Source organism: Suncus etruscus, chromosome 11 (assembly GCF_024139225.1).
Source record: "Suncus etruscus isolate mSunEtr1 chromosome 11, mSunEtr1.pri.cur, whole genome shotgun sequence".
NCBI lineage: Eukaryota > Metazoa > Chordata > Mammalia > Eulipotyphla > Soricidae > Suncus > Suncus etruscus.
The window spans coordinates 97,778,045-97,793,606 of NC_064858.1; the positions used below are offsets into that span (position 1 = coordinate 97,778,045).

At 35.5% G+C, this 15,562-nt stretch overlaps 1 protein-coding gene across 1 annotated transcript; it reads right to left on the minus strand.

The window, feature by feature from the left end:
- Positions 1–196: 196 nt before the first annotated feature.
- On the minus strand, positions 197–14,789 carry IL26 (interleukin 26). The gene is made up of 5 exons (XM_049783024.1): positions 14,619–14,789; positions 14,473–14,529; positions 14,193–14,324; positions 372–437; positions 197–286 (listed from the first exon to the last, which is right to left on the minus strand). Exons 1-5 carry the CDS (start codon positions 14,787–14,789, stop codon positions 197–199), a joined length of 516 nt encoding a protein of 171 aa, XP_049638981.1.
- Positions 14,790–15,562: the final 773 nt, after the last annotated feature.

Below are 15,562 nucleotides of genomic sequence, written 5' to 3' on the forward strand. Positions count from 1 at the left end.
ACAGGAAATGTATATATATTATTGACAATTGACTTTATCCAAAACTTTATTATATTAAACTTCCATAGGCTATTCTAAGACATGTGATTTATTATCACCATTACATGAAAATTTCTGTTGAAATACACTGTATACATTTATTTCTGGTGATGCTTATAAATTTAAAAATAATAATTAAATTACTGTTGGGACTTTACTAATACTTAACACGTTCCAAGAAATTTTTAATCCAGGAAAGAAGAATATCTAGTTCACTGATGGCTTTGTAGATTCCTTTTGTTCCAATCTGCAAGGAAAGAACCAAGAATAACAAAATTTTAAATATTTTTTTAAAAGCAAGGTATTAAAAAACAAAACTTTGAAATACTTACTCCATAAAATTTTCTTTTCATCCTCGTAATGGGTTTCATCTCTCTAGTTGATAGAGTACAGGAAAACTAAGAAATCAATGGTAAATATAGGTTATTTTGTTGAAAAGGCACTAATTATACTCACCAAAACCATTGACAAGCATTGATTAAAGAGGTATGTAATGAACATACACTGGGAAACAAGTATCATGTAGTTTGTTTATCACAGACTGTATAGTTTCTTGGGGATGATGATGATTACAAACAAACAAAAAGAAGTTTCTCATTTAACCTGTGTTTGTAACCAGAAGATTTGATCGTAGGGAGTTACAGGTTGATCTATTTTTGATTGGATGGTCAGAGAAGGCTCTTCAAAACTTACATTTAAATAAGTATTTAAATGAGGACATTAAAAGTGAGAGAAGTCGGCTGCACAAAGAAAGTTAGGAGGGAATAGGAGGCTGTACAGGAGACAGCAATTTCAGCAGAGGAAAAGATATGCAAAGACTTTGCAGAAGAAATGATACGATGCTTTCCGGAAGCTGAAAGTAAGTAAGCAGAATTGCAACAAATGAACAAAAATGGTGTGGAAAATATGGAGAACATGAGAATAACAAAAACATTACTTTTTGAATAAAGCATTACACAGTACAATATTCTGGTTTAGAATGCCAGGAGGAAGTACCAGATATTTAATACTAGTTTTGAAATGAGAAGGTACAGAGAGGTGTCTTAAAAAGACCAACCGCAAGTAAGTTGGGAGAGTCTACCTGTCTCCATGGTGGAAATGAATTGTTAAACCTTCTCTGAACACAGGAATTGCTTAGGAATCAAGTAGGAGGAAACTAGTATCTCTTTAATCTCCAAAAATGTCCCTACTGTTAATTAAAGAAAAGAGAAAGGTGGGGCTGGAGCGGTGACACAGCGGTAGGGCGTTTGCCTTGCACGCAGTTGACCTAGGACAGACCTCGGTTTGATCCCCAGACATCCCATACCAAGCCAGGAGAGATTTCTGAGCGCATATCCAGGAGTAACCCCTGAGCGTCACCAGGTGTGGGCCAAATCCCCTCCCCCTGAGAGAGAGAGAGAGAGAGAGAGAGAGAGAGAGAGAGAGAGAGAGAGAGAGAGAGAGAGAGAGATAGGAGGGAGGGAGGGAGGGAGGAGGAAGGAAGGAAGGAAGGAAGGAAGGAAGGAAGGAAGGAAGGAAGGAAGGAAGGAAGGAAGGAAGGAAGGAAGGAAGGAAGGAAGGAAGGAAGGAAGGAAGGAAGGAAGGAAGGAAGGAAGGAAGGAAGGAAGGAGAATGTCTATACATCCACTATGATTTTACTCATAAAACTTTAGTACAAGAACAGTCCTTAATAGATCAGGATGGATTAAAATCATAATCAAAAGGGAACCCAAGGCCAAGGTAATTAAATCATTTACTCAAGGTCTCTCAGGAGGTTCTATCAATAAGGGTTTTTCATGAAAAACACACTGTTATAATCATTAAATTACATAGAGCTCATGTATGCAATTGTGAAAACACCTGTTAAAATAAAGCCTGGCCAATGTCAACCACCAGGTTTATTCTTATAAGCCAGAACACAAAGAAAAGGGAAAGGGGTTAGCATGAAGGCATTTGGGCATTGGTGGTGGTGGTGATGGTGGCTATTTGGGTCATACCTGGAAGTGCTCAGAACTTACTTATACTCAAGCATCACTTTTAGCTGTGCTCAGAGGGTGCGGGGATTGAACCCACGTTTGCTGCATGCACCTCAAGCACCCTGCACACTGTAGTATCTCTCCAGCCCCCAGACTTCTTTCTTAAATAGGATAAAATAGCTAAAATAAATAAAATTGATTTGCATTCTGAATGTTGTTCCAAGTGCTTGAAGACGTGATGATGGTGCCATGACTATGTCCAAACGGGGACTCTGCCTTCGGATCAGACTTTGCAGAAAGATGAGATAGGCTTCTGGAGAGAGGGCTTTTAGGGTTAGATTCCAAAGATCCAGTGCACAGAATATAACCTGGGCAGCTCAGCTGTCAGTGTCCCAGGACCACAAGCATTTCCAGTAGCGCTAAAACCAGATACACATGTAAAGGAGTAAACACCACGATTAAAGGGGTGTGTCCTCTGGCAAACACCAAAACTGAAAGATGTATGAGAACTAGTCAGGAAATACCACTTCTGGTGAGCAAAATGAGCATAACAGCGACTCCTGGTGAGAACTATAACCAGAATATGTACGCAAGCCCTAAAGTGTGCCCTAAAGCCCTATTAAGTGTGCAAAATTTGCAACTAAAAGAACACTATCCTGTGTGAGCACTGTTGCTGAGTGTGCCAGCATTACACTTAGGTATGTGTAACATGCCTGGCCATCACAATAATGACAAGGGGAAGAAACAAAGCTATGTTTAAATCAGGAAGAGAAAAGGACAAATCAACCCAAACTTAAGCTATGAAGCCAAAACAACATGTGACATATTGAGGATCATTTATTCATTCATTACACAAGGGTTCTTGAGGACCTCCCATATGGCAGATTGTTCACTAGACTCTAATGATGAGCAACTGTTAGTGAATTAAATAGTTCTGATTGGACACTAGAGCCATGCCCAAAGCCAATCAAGGTTGAATTCTCAGCATCTCAAATGGTCCGCCAAGCCCAACTGAAGGGATCACTGAGAGTCAACTCTAAGCATCACCAGGTGTGGCTCCAAGACAAAATAGTTCTGATACAAAAATGAACAAAATAAGCGATAATTATTAGAGGGAAAATTCAGAATCTCTATCCTGATTTTTTTCCCTTTGGTGAAGACAGAAAAGACAGAAATCTGAGAACTTCTTTGGGGGTAGCGGGGAGACTATCAAAATGTGCTTTGAATTTTATTTCATTTTTGCCATCAAATACTGATCTGTTTTGCTGTTGTTGTTTTGGGGTCACACCCGGTGACGCTCAGGGGTTACTCCTGGCTATGCGCTCAGAAATCACTCTTGACTTAGAGGACCATATGGCTGAGGAACAAACCGCAGTCCGTCCTAGGTCAGCCTAGTGCAAAGCAAATGCCCTACTGCTGCACCACCTCTCTGGCCTCTGATCTGCAGGTTTTTGTGACATCCATTCATGCAGTCCTCCAAGATGGAGGTATTCCTTTCATTCCCATTTTTACAGATTGAAAACTAAAGCATAGAAGTGAAAATTCTGCTTATGTTCACACAGTAGTTGGAGGATCTGAGAGCTAAATTCAAGCATTCTGGCCTCAGAATCTATATTTAAAACTATTATATTATTCTAAAAGTTTTAACAATGAAATATTCAATTCAGCCAATCACTTGTTAAAAATCTTCAAAACCTAATTCCAAGGGGATTTTGGTTCAAAGATTTCTGCTTTCGTATATAAGCAGAAATATTGAAAATGGCTGTATAAAACTTAAAAGGAGAAGCAAGAAAAGGTAATAGAGAAGGAAGAGAGAACAAATGGGAAGAGGAAAAGGAAGAGGAGGAGAGGTGAAGGTTAAGTGGAAGAGAAAATTTGTTTCTTTTGTCCATTTGTTTTTCAAATGAATCTACCATTCTAGAAAGATCCAATCAAGATAATTAATATGGAAAGAATGTAGTCTACTATTTGTTAAATGGCAATTTTGATTAGATGCTATATTCTTCTAGTCTGAAATTATTGAACATAAAGTAATTGTTCCAAAATTTACAATAAGGGGGAAATGATGGCTTTATGAAAAGAATCAACATTGATCTACTTCCAGGGACACTATTAAGTGTTTTTAGCTGCAAGGGCCAACAAAAATGCAGAAGTAAATCATGCAGTGCAATAGCAAATATGGCAGTTACAATTTAAAGGTTTATACTAGAAGAGGAGATTAAAGAAGCTCTTTACAGAAGTTTAATATCAGGAAGACATTCATGTTGACTATGCCCTCTGCCCACAGTAATTGGTTGGCAATATATTTTCACAGCAGGGTATAAAGTACCAGAAAAGCTTCTGACCTCATCCATGCTCTGTTAAGCAAAGCAAAGAGAATAGTGAAGGAAAATAAAGTTCTGAGGGGGGGGGGGGAGACTGGGTAGTACCGGTATTGCCCTAAAGTTATGCTGGTTTATGGGGTGCATTCTAATGGCTTGAACTCCATTTACTATAAATGAGCTCTAATAAAGATCTGACCTGACAGATTCTCCCTTTTCTCACTGCTGTAAAAATGTCTGCAAACCCAATCAATCAGACAGATTGTACTGCCATAATTCAGATTGCATCTGGAAGAGTATTCAGCAAATACTACATGTGTTGAGTGAATAAATCAAAGAATGAAACCTGAACATTATTTAAACTTTAAAATCCACAAAAATTAAAAATAGTTTACAGGGTCGATGGTTCGAATCCCCGACATCCCATATGGTTCATTGAGCCTGCCAGGAATGATTTCTGAACATAGAGCCAGGAGTAACCCCTGAGTACTGCCAGGTATTACCCCAAAAAAAAAACAAAAAAACAAAAACAACAAACAAAAAAGATTTGCAATAGGCCTTAGTCATTATATCTTTGTTCTTTAAAAATTAATAAATAAAAGGATGAGCATATAATATAATCCTTGAATTTGAGATTCCCATTATTCTCATCAATTTGAGAAGCAATACACATTTGCATTGCATAAGAAAGCTAAAACAAAACTGGAAAATCCTGACTCAGTGATAGAGTACATACCACACATTTGTGAGACCCTGGATCTCTGGAATAGCTCCCCCCCATAAAAACTCTCTCCATAGATAACTCTGATAAATAGAAAACACAGATTATACTTTGGTGGTGGGAATTTCCCCTATCCAATGTCAATATATACCTAAAATATTAGTGTGAAAGATATGTAATCCACTTTGGTCAAAATAAAATCATTATGAAAAAAAAAGAAAACACAGATTATAAAATGGACAGCATGAAAGGCATACTTTCAGAAAATTAAGTGCTCAATTAACTTCTCGAAGAGCAGCTTCATATCCTTTCTACAAAAATAATCTTAATATTTTACATCTTCTTATAAACATACTCAATATTTTCACAAACACTTAAGAACTATGAGGACATAGTTGGCATCTTAGGGATTTTATTTCACTTCAAACTGGATAGAAATCATTCTCTGTGTTCATTTTGGTAGGGCACAGGGAGTGTTATTTTAGTTGACATTAATGTTTGAGATAGTTCCTACTCTTAAACACCTTTGTTTCTTAAAATTTTACCCTCTCCCCAAAAAAGCTACAAAAGGGAAAGAGGAGGTACTGTAGCATTTTGGGAATATCCCAGGAATGTACCCAAACAAAACTCAAATTACTGAAACCACATGGTTTCCCACGCATCATTGGATCCAGTCCCTGGAGTAAGACTAAATAACTAGGCTGGTATAATTTTATTACTCTATTATGCATAATTTCTAAAAATTCCTCAAAGATATTATATTCATTAGTCTGAATCTAAGCAATTAAGTACACATACAAATAGAGCTCTGTTCCATAATTTTCACATAAAAGTTATATATCAATAATCAAATTAATGAATTTGTGAGCAAGAGACTCTATAAAAATCAGAAAATAGATTTACCAAAATAAAATAAAACCAATTACATTGAGATAATCTCTTTAACTTTAAATTTAAATATTTTTGAAGCTGGAGCCATAGTACAGTGGATAGGGTGCTTGCCTTGCATGTCACTCACATCATTTCAATCCCCTAGTTTCTACCAGGAGTGACCCTTAAGTACAGAGCCAGAAGAAGTCCTCAACACCAGTGGGTGTGGCACCAGAATCAAAATTAAAAAATGTTTAATATAAAATTCGAATGAATTCAAATATTACTATAAGTTATAACTATTAAGTATATTGGCACTAACGTAAGGAACTTAAAAGATATCTGTTTAAGAGAAACATTTTCAAAAATTTGATGAGAAAATGTAAATAGAAGAATATAGTGTTCTATTTATGAGGAGCCAAAGGTAAAACTAATAATTTTTCAGAACTCTGACACATTTAATTCTTTGATATATTATTTTATTTAATTTTTCCAACAATTGCAAGATGAAATTATTGATGTTGTTGGAAACAGATTTTGGACTTGGCAGTTGATAAATAAAATAGGATTGGTCTCACTTTCTATCACTGGTTTTATCAGTTCCAACTGCAATTTAAAAACTTTTAAGAATAATTTATTGCCCAAACTTCACAAGTTGATAAGCTACTTTCAATTAGTTGTACAAATTAATTATCCAGCTTGTCACAAAAAAAAAATTGGAGACACAGCGTTCTATTTTCCAAGACTTATTGGCCTTTAAAATGAATTACATTCAATCAATATAAAGAAATGTACCACTCTAATTATCAATGACTTATTGGGCTCTCAAAGTGTTAATTAAACTAAATAATGAAATGTTAAAACTAATGGTATTCTTTTCAGTTGCAACTTTCATCACTAGAAATTAGGCAAATTATTTTATTAATCTAACTAAGCAACTTTTAACTTAGTGTGTATTACAGAAAACTCTAACTTTTTTTCTTATATATACTAAATTAATCAGCATTCTGAACGTTATGTTAGTAAAAATCACAAAAATAAGAATGTTTACATCACCATAACATACTTGTTTGGGGGGATAAAGGCATACCTGGCAGTACTCAGGATTTTCCCTAGTTCAGTTCTTAGTTCTCCCTGGCACCGGTCATTGAACCACCCACAGGCAAAGAACACCCTCAACCCATTGAGATACTTTGTTGGGCCCCACATAACTTTTTATTAGCAATTTAATTATATCATCTAAGTTACAAATAATTAAAAATGTATTTATCATGTTCTGAAAAAATGTCAAAAATCTTAACAGTAACAATAAAATCAAACTCAACTACAAAGTTACTGAGAGACTAGACTTTGAGTTCTAGAAACTAAGATGCTTAAAGTTATATATATATATATTTTGGTTTTTGGGCCACACCCATTGACGCTCAGGGGTAACTCCTGGCTATGCACTCAGAAGTTGCTCCTGGCTTGGGGGACCATATGGGACGCCGGGGGATCGAACCGCGGTCCGTCCAAGGCTAGCGCAGGCAAGGCAGGCACCTTACCTCTAGCGCCACCGCCCGGCCCCTTAAAGTTATATTTAAAGTGATGCCAATGATGTCATTTTTTGTTGACTTATATTTAAATTTTCAAAGACAGGTAGGCCTATACAAATCAAAAATATTTTTAGGGACCAGGAATATAACACTGATCATTAAAGTGGTTAACTTGCACAGCGTAGGCCCAGGTTTGATGCCTGCAACCACATATGAACCCTAGAGCACTTCCAGGAACGATTCTTATACACAGAACTCCTCACCCAAAAAAATATGGGTAAGAAAAAAATAAAGATTTTTCAAAAATAAAACGTTTGTTTAAAATCCCTGTGTTAATAATGAAACTAAAACCAAAAAAAAAAAATAATAATAATTTGGGTCATCTTAAATACATGCAAAATTTAACTCCATAAATTGAAAATTAGTAATTAAAGAAAACAAATTTAGTATTAATACTGCTTTTCTTATATGTTGAGTTTATCAGAACAGAATTGTCAAATATTTAGGAAAGATTTAAATCTGCTTAAAGAATTTTCCCAGCTTACAAGTAAAAAAAGAAGAATAGAATTGTAAATCACCATATTGTGATAAGATAATTAACCTAGTGGCAAATTTCTGAATATGGCATGTTGAAGGTTGTTTTTTTATTCAAGTTTCTTTCCCTATCTTCCTTTTCCCATTAATCCATTATTTAAATTATATTTAAATATCACTTCTTTTAATATATGAGCTTTCTCCCAATGCACTCAAGTTTCATAACAGAGAGAATGATCTCCTTCCTATGGGCTTCCACAGTAATTTCATCGGGCAGAAAAATGTATTCCTGTTACATACTACATTTTATGATTTGCTAAACTCTTTGTTTTATATTACTCTTAAATCATAAGTTCTAGAAAGCAGAACCAGAATGCACTTGCTTTTCTTTCTTCTTTTTTTTTTTTCTCATTATTTTGGAGAGGAGAAGACTACCACATGGTGATCAAGGGTTACTCCTGCTCTATGCTCAGGGATCATACATTCCTGTGCATAAGAGACCATTTAGGTATTGGGAATTAAATTCTGGTCTGCCACATGCAAGAAAATACCCTACCTGCTTTACTATCACTCCATCCCGGTTCTTTTCTTCCTTAAACACAACACCCATCACCAGAACTTGTAAAGAAAGAGGTAACCCAAACTGTTGCAAACCAATTGCAAACGATTTACACCATTTTTCCTGTTAAATTATTTCATTTGAGTTCACTGGGTTTTCATTTTGTCATTTTGTCTTTACAACATCATTTTTAGGAAAAATTTTGGTCTCCAGTCCCTTGCTGTTCATGAGAATAAAATACTCCAAAAAACATTATGCATTGATTACAATCATGGAGAGAATCACTTTGTACAGATAGATTCAACCTCGGATAACCCAAAATAAAGAAATATTTCATTCACTATTACACATTCATGAAGTGCTATGATACTTTCTAATCTGCTCACAGATCTAGCCTAATTCTGATCCTGGTCATAAAAACCATGCCAATAAGAAATTTTTTAATAATCATCACTAAAAAAAACGTTAGTTTCATTTTTTTTTCTTTCCTTGTAATGTGTGGGACTTTTCTTGATCAAACATGAACAAATAATATTTGTAAATTTTGGAGCAAGGTTTGTAAGAACCTAATATATCTTCTTTCCTTTTCCTTTCCTCTGCCCCCGATTGAATACATCAGGCCTAGATAATAATGGAATACATCAGGCCTAGATAATAATGGAAGTGCAATATGAAAGGAAGAGAAAGAATGAAACTTTTATGGGAAGCCACTGAAACTTGGCAGTGTATTTGCTACAGCAATTTCTCTGACAGATGTTTGAATGCATTTCAGGCTTTGAAAATCTCATGCAAATGCCATCTCCCTGTGCATTCTAAAGTTAAATGCATTTTATAACGTTTGTATGTTCAAAAATATTCATTTTTGTGACCTCGTTTTCTTTTCTTCCCTTTACTCTATTACTTGGCCTCCTTTAAAATAAATGAATTGTTTTAGGGTCAGGAGAGATGGTACAGCAGGTAGGGCGATTATCTTGCATGTATCCTACCTGGGTTCAATTCCCAGCACCCCACACACTGCAAGGAGTGATCCTTAAACTCAGAGCCAGAAATACTATGAATACCACCATATATGTTACCAAAACTAACAGCAATAATTAAAATAATTATTATGATTTTACAGAAAGATAAAAATAAAGCTAGTTAACCAAAATCAAATAAATGAAAATAATATGATAGTAATGGATTCAAAAAGTTGGTCATTACAACAGAATAGATATACAATCTACAATAAGCTGTAGAAGGGAGAAACAGTTGCACTAGCATTACAGGGGTAAAGGAGGAAGATGTGGGATGCATACTGGGAACAGGGGTAGTGGGAGGACAACACTGGTGTTGGGAATGCTCATTGTCACTATGTGCCTCAAATATTACTGTGAAAAAATTGTAATTCACTTTGATCACAATAAAAAAAAGGAAAAAAAACGTTGGTCATTAGTCAATTGATATATTTAGCAAATCAGTTGACTTAGAGTAGATGCATAGATTTTTATGAGAAAGGCCCAGTGTTTTGATAGCTACCTAGAAGACATAGTTCCACAAAATCTCCAACTATGAAGAGTAATTTCCTCCTCTTCAAATAACTTATCACCTATATAAAAAAAGTATAAAACAGGATGATTTAATTGCTATGGACATTTTAATTTTTAAGAAAAGAAGCCTAAAAGGGTAAAAATGCTGAATGGTCAGTTGATATTAATATCAAAGGATTTGTAACTTCAACTATTCTCAGTAATCTTAAAAGTTCCATGTGAATTGCAAAACAGGAAAGAGATGTTGATTATCTCCAGCTGACAGCATGGGAGCCACTAATTCTTGGTTGTCCCAGAACTTGCTTTTAATAGTTTTTCTCTGTTGAAATAATATATTTCCCACCAGGAATAAGTCAGATATATCCCAAATATGTTTATGTTCCCAAATAATGAGATTTTGCAATTTAGTGCTTCAGCATCAGCACTGTAATACTTCCTCAATCTAAGTCCCTTGATTGTGCTAAGAAAATCTACTACAAATTTTTGAAAGAAGAATTTAGTACTTTGCTCTTGGTACATGAAAAAGTACACTTAGTTCATTATCTATAAATAACAAATTCACCCTGAATCAACTCTTAGTTGGTAAAATAAGGAATTTTATTATATGTAAAAGCTATCACAAGTTAAATCTTTGCATTTCTAGTTGAGTAAATTGGAGGCCCAGGTAGACTCCCAAGCAATACTCAGTAGGCCAAGGACCCTACTGGTAACTCTTAACCAACCAGCGGTTAAAAGGGCTCAAGAAAGCAGGGTATCCAAAAACAAATACAAACGAACAAAGAAGTTGGGGCTGGAGAGATAGAATGGAGGTAGGGCATTTGCCTTGCATATAGAAGGATGGTGGTTGGAATCTCAGCATACCATATGGTCCCCTGAGCCTGCTAGGAGCTACTTCTGAGCATAGAGCCAGTAGTAACCCCTGAGCACTTCCGGGTGTGACCCAAAAACAAAACAAAACAAGAAAAGAAAGCAGAGTATCTAGGTATAGGCCTAAATGCCTATACAATCACTCCAGCCCCTATTATGTCTTAAGACAAAAAAAAAAAAAAAAACAATAATTGTCATGTTCTTATAGAAAGAAATTATATGGTTAGTTATGCCTTATTTTGCCATTTTCAAGATTGGTGGGGAAAACAGTATGTTTTTCAGAAGAGCACAAACCAATCTAGGCATAAATTCAAATTTAAACTGGACATAATAAGTGACTAGAAAAAAATCAGGAACTCTTTCATTCAATTGTTTAGAACTCAACAACATTTGACAAAGAAAAAATATCACAATATCACGACTGGCAATTCTATTTAACACATAGCATCATATTATCATAAGTATTACTCTAGAATTAAAGTATATGTTGCTTTATTCTTTTTCTAATCACTAGATGAAGTCTTCAACTAGTTTCCAAATGTATAGAGGTTCTGCTAAAATAGAACTCACAGAATGCTCAGTGTCTCTTTTTGGAACATTTTCAAGCTCCATCCAGAATCCAGACTTAAGCATTTCTCCTCTGAATTTCCCAGCTTTACAAGGACAGCTAATAAATCATCTTTCCTTTTTACCTCTTATTAGAATCATACCTTCCTTCTAGAATCATCCTGCTTCCTCCCCATTAGCAACCTCTTACCAACACAAATATCATACATTCACATGTCTATGCACAAGTTCACATGCATGTCCACATACTCACACGCTCACATGTACACAAACAATACATGCTTACACACACAAACTCACAAACATCACATTTACTATATATCTCCTACAAAACAATGTCTAGATTTGACTCATTTTCTTCACACCAGCTCCAATAACAAGTACAAAATAGGAAATACAGCAAGTGTAGTTATTTCTATATATTTGCTTTTTATATATTGACTATATTTAGTATCTATTTTTCTTAAGGAAAAAACAGTTAAATTAGTGTCACCTAGTTCACACTTTAAAACTACTTCCTGCTAAACTCGTCTCCAAGAACTAATTTAATGTTGCAGAGCAGATGCTCAGCAGATTTGTAGCAAACAGATACCAGCTTCCATTGCCAAAAATATAAAATTATGATTGGCCAAATGATTGACCACACAGGCAAGGAATCTTTCTAAGTTCAGCATAACTAATAAGTCCTACTATAAGTCAGTATTCACAAAAGTTTTTTTATTTGCTTTATTATACAAAATCCATAGCTTATGAGACAAAGTAACATATGTTAACAAAAATGATTTGAGGTGGATGGTAAATATAAGGAGGGCATCATTCTGATAGCAGGCGTTTCGGGTTGATCAGATGGTGTGTTCGCATTTGGCCATTAGGGGGAGGCAGCCACTTGGGTAAGTAGAAACAACTCCATTGTGTAAACCTGCATTGGCCCTGAAGAACAACTGCTGACACATTGTAGTAGGGGGGGAATAAATCTAGGAAAAATAGGGTTCCTAGATGGTTGCATATTTTCTAAGTTTTCCACCTAGAATATTGCTCATTTGAATTATAACGATCATTGTATAGTTTGAACCAAAAAAAAGGAATAAAAAAATTGGGGGGTTCCATGTGTCTAGATCCACTTTACCTTCTGACAAGAATTTGCAGTGCTTCACCATGAGTTACGCACTTGATTTAGAATAGCATAAAATTAAATCGAATGGCTGATTCAACAGAAAGCACTTAAACAGAGGAACTAAGGATTCTAGCAAAAAATAAACACAGAAGGTGATTTTTTAAATGCTCATACTAAAGACTACAAAGAAACCAAATTTTCCAACTTTTGCAATGGAGACAGTTCTCTGGGTCCACCTCAGTTTAAAATAAGAGCCACAGATCTTATTTCCTCACTATCAAGTTATTCACTGGATTAGTCTCCTCTTCAAGATTCTTAGTGACTACAGACAAACAAAACAACAATCTTACTCAATGTGATAATAACCTAAAAGCTGGTAGTAAGTGAATTATTGAACTGTTCAACTAGTGTTTAGGAAGAAATATTATTCGCTTCATTCATAAGATAACTTTACAAGTCAGGTATAAAGTGAACCAAATATAATAAGAAATGCTATTTTTATTATAAAATATAGTATGTAATAATATAGAGAGACAATAAAGATGAGGGCTAGGAGGACCAGTACATGGCAGAAAGCTTGTGACAAAGAGCTAGGATTGCAGTTTGGGTAGTGAACAGTCCACTTTGACAATGATGTTGAAACTGATCACTCTGGATGAAAACGGGGTACTGAAAGTAGATAAAGGGATACACATGGTTCCCCAAACCATAGTGTCAAAAGGGGGGAGAGTGGTCTTGCCTGTGTTTGAATATTAAGATGGCAGAGAGACATTTTAAAGATTAAGACAGAAACCATATCATAGAGATTTTCAATTCAGAAAGCTCTGGGGTTTCAGAAAAGTTTGATATCTTGATCTGGTTCTATTAGTGTCTTCATCTGTAAAAACCCAGTTGCATCATTAAGAACTGTGTGTTTTCTAAGTTATACCATCTCACATACCGAAAGGATTTTTTGTTTAAAAGAAATGAAGTCCTGGAGGAGTCATTGTACTTACAACAGGTAAGGTGTTTGCTTTTTACATGGCCAACCCAGGCTTAATCTTATATATGGTCTCCTGAGCCCATCAGGAATAATTCCTGGGTGCAGAGCCAGGAATAACCCCCATGGATATCACTGAGTGTGGCCCAAAAACTAAAAAATAATTTTCTTATCATTTTAAATCTCTTTAATGCACACATGTCGTTCCTTAAGAAATAATACTGGCGGGCCCGGAGAGATAGCACAGTGGCGTTTGCCTTGCAAGCAGCCGATCCAGGACCAAAGGTGGTTGGTTCGCATCCCGGTGTCCCATATGGTCCCCCGTGCCTGCCAGGAGCTATTTCTGAGCAGACAGCCAGGAGTAACCCCTGAGCACTGCCGGGTGTGACCCAAAAACCAAAAAAAAAAAAAAAAAAAAAAAGAAATAATACTGGCAATAATAAATAAGAATACTTATCTGAGTTCTTTTCCTGATGATTTTTTCCATTCAAAATTAAAAGTGGGCTATATAAATCTTCTTCACTCACTATTTGATATGGATATATTCTGTTTTCTAGACAAGTTATTAGGAACAAATCATATAATTTGCTGTACATACTTACACAGTGGCTAAACTTTTGCCTCAAGCTGTAAAACTCTTCCACAAAGTTTACTTCCTTGGTATCTTTTGGAAGTTTACCAAAAACATCTTCCATGAAGAAGGATAGAAGTTGATCTTGGAATCTGCAATTTTTCTATAAATAAGATATAATAAATTGTATGAGGACCATAAAGAAATTTCATAATCTCCCTGCTTATTACTTAATGGCCATCTGGAAAAATTTAAATACAGAGAAACCAACAATTAGAAATAAAAAGAGAAATGAAGACCCTCTGGCTTACCATAAATAACTTTTTTGTTTTCTTTTTTAATAAACGTATCTGTTTAATGCGGTCTTTCTGCAATAAAAGAAAGAGATGTAAGCTTATTTTATACAGAATTACAAATCCCTGTTCAGTCATCCTTCTAAACAAAGACTTGTACTTACTGGAATTGTATCTTTGAACGATGGTGCCTTCATACGGAGGAAATCAACAGCTTTGGAAAGTGTTCCCTTTGGGTAACAAGTTTTGGCAAAGGAAGGTTGCTTGTTCTTGACAACAGCAAGAGACAAAGTGACTAACAGCAACCCAGACCTCAAAATGCAACTCACCCTCATTTCCCTCCACCCTCCTCTGGCTTCTCACAGCAGACAATGACTTGATGCATTGGTTAGATGAGAGGATAACCCACTTACTTTAACCTCAATGCTCCCTCTCCAATGAGATATTCTCAAAGCTATCTTACACTTTATATACAGAGAGATCATTCTATTTGTTCTATATTTTGGGTTTGCTTTATAACTTAAAAAAAAAGTTGGCCACATCATCTGTGTCATCAAGTTAAAACTCAAGTTTACAGGAAGGTTAGAGCCCACTTCATGGCCTCTTCACCCAGTCAAATTTCAGAACTTCAATTTCATATCATAACAGATTTTTATCATTTTAAAAGTCATGGCATGCCAATAAGAGCCTGATCTATAGGAGATAGTTCCATTATTTTTTAAAATAAATTTTATTGTGACCAAAGTGAATTACAAATTTTTCACAGTAACAGTAATATTTAAGGTGCATAGTGACAATAAATCAGGGCCATTTCCACCACAGTGCTGTCCTCCTTCCACCCCTATTCCCAGCATGCATCCTATATCTCCCTCTCTTGCCCCCCGGTCTGCTAGTGTTAACTGCTCCCTCTGTGTATAGTTTGTTGTAGATTGGGTATAGATTCTGTTGTCATTGCCTTTGGGTTTAGTGTTTGAGTCTGATCATCTTTTATTTCTACTCAATGTTCATATGACTGTTTGATCCTGTTGCCCTCCATTTTCCCCCCTTAATTCATGAGGCAGAACAAGATGATTCATGTTATGTGGTTCTGTTGGAAAAAGAAAAAAAC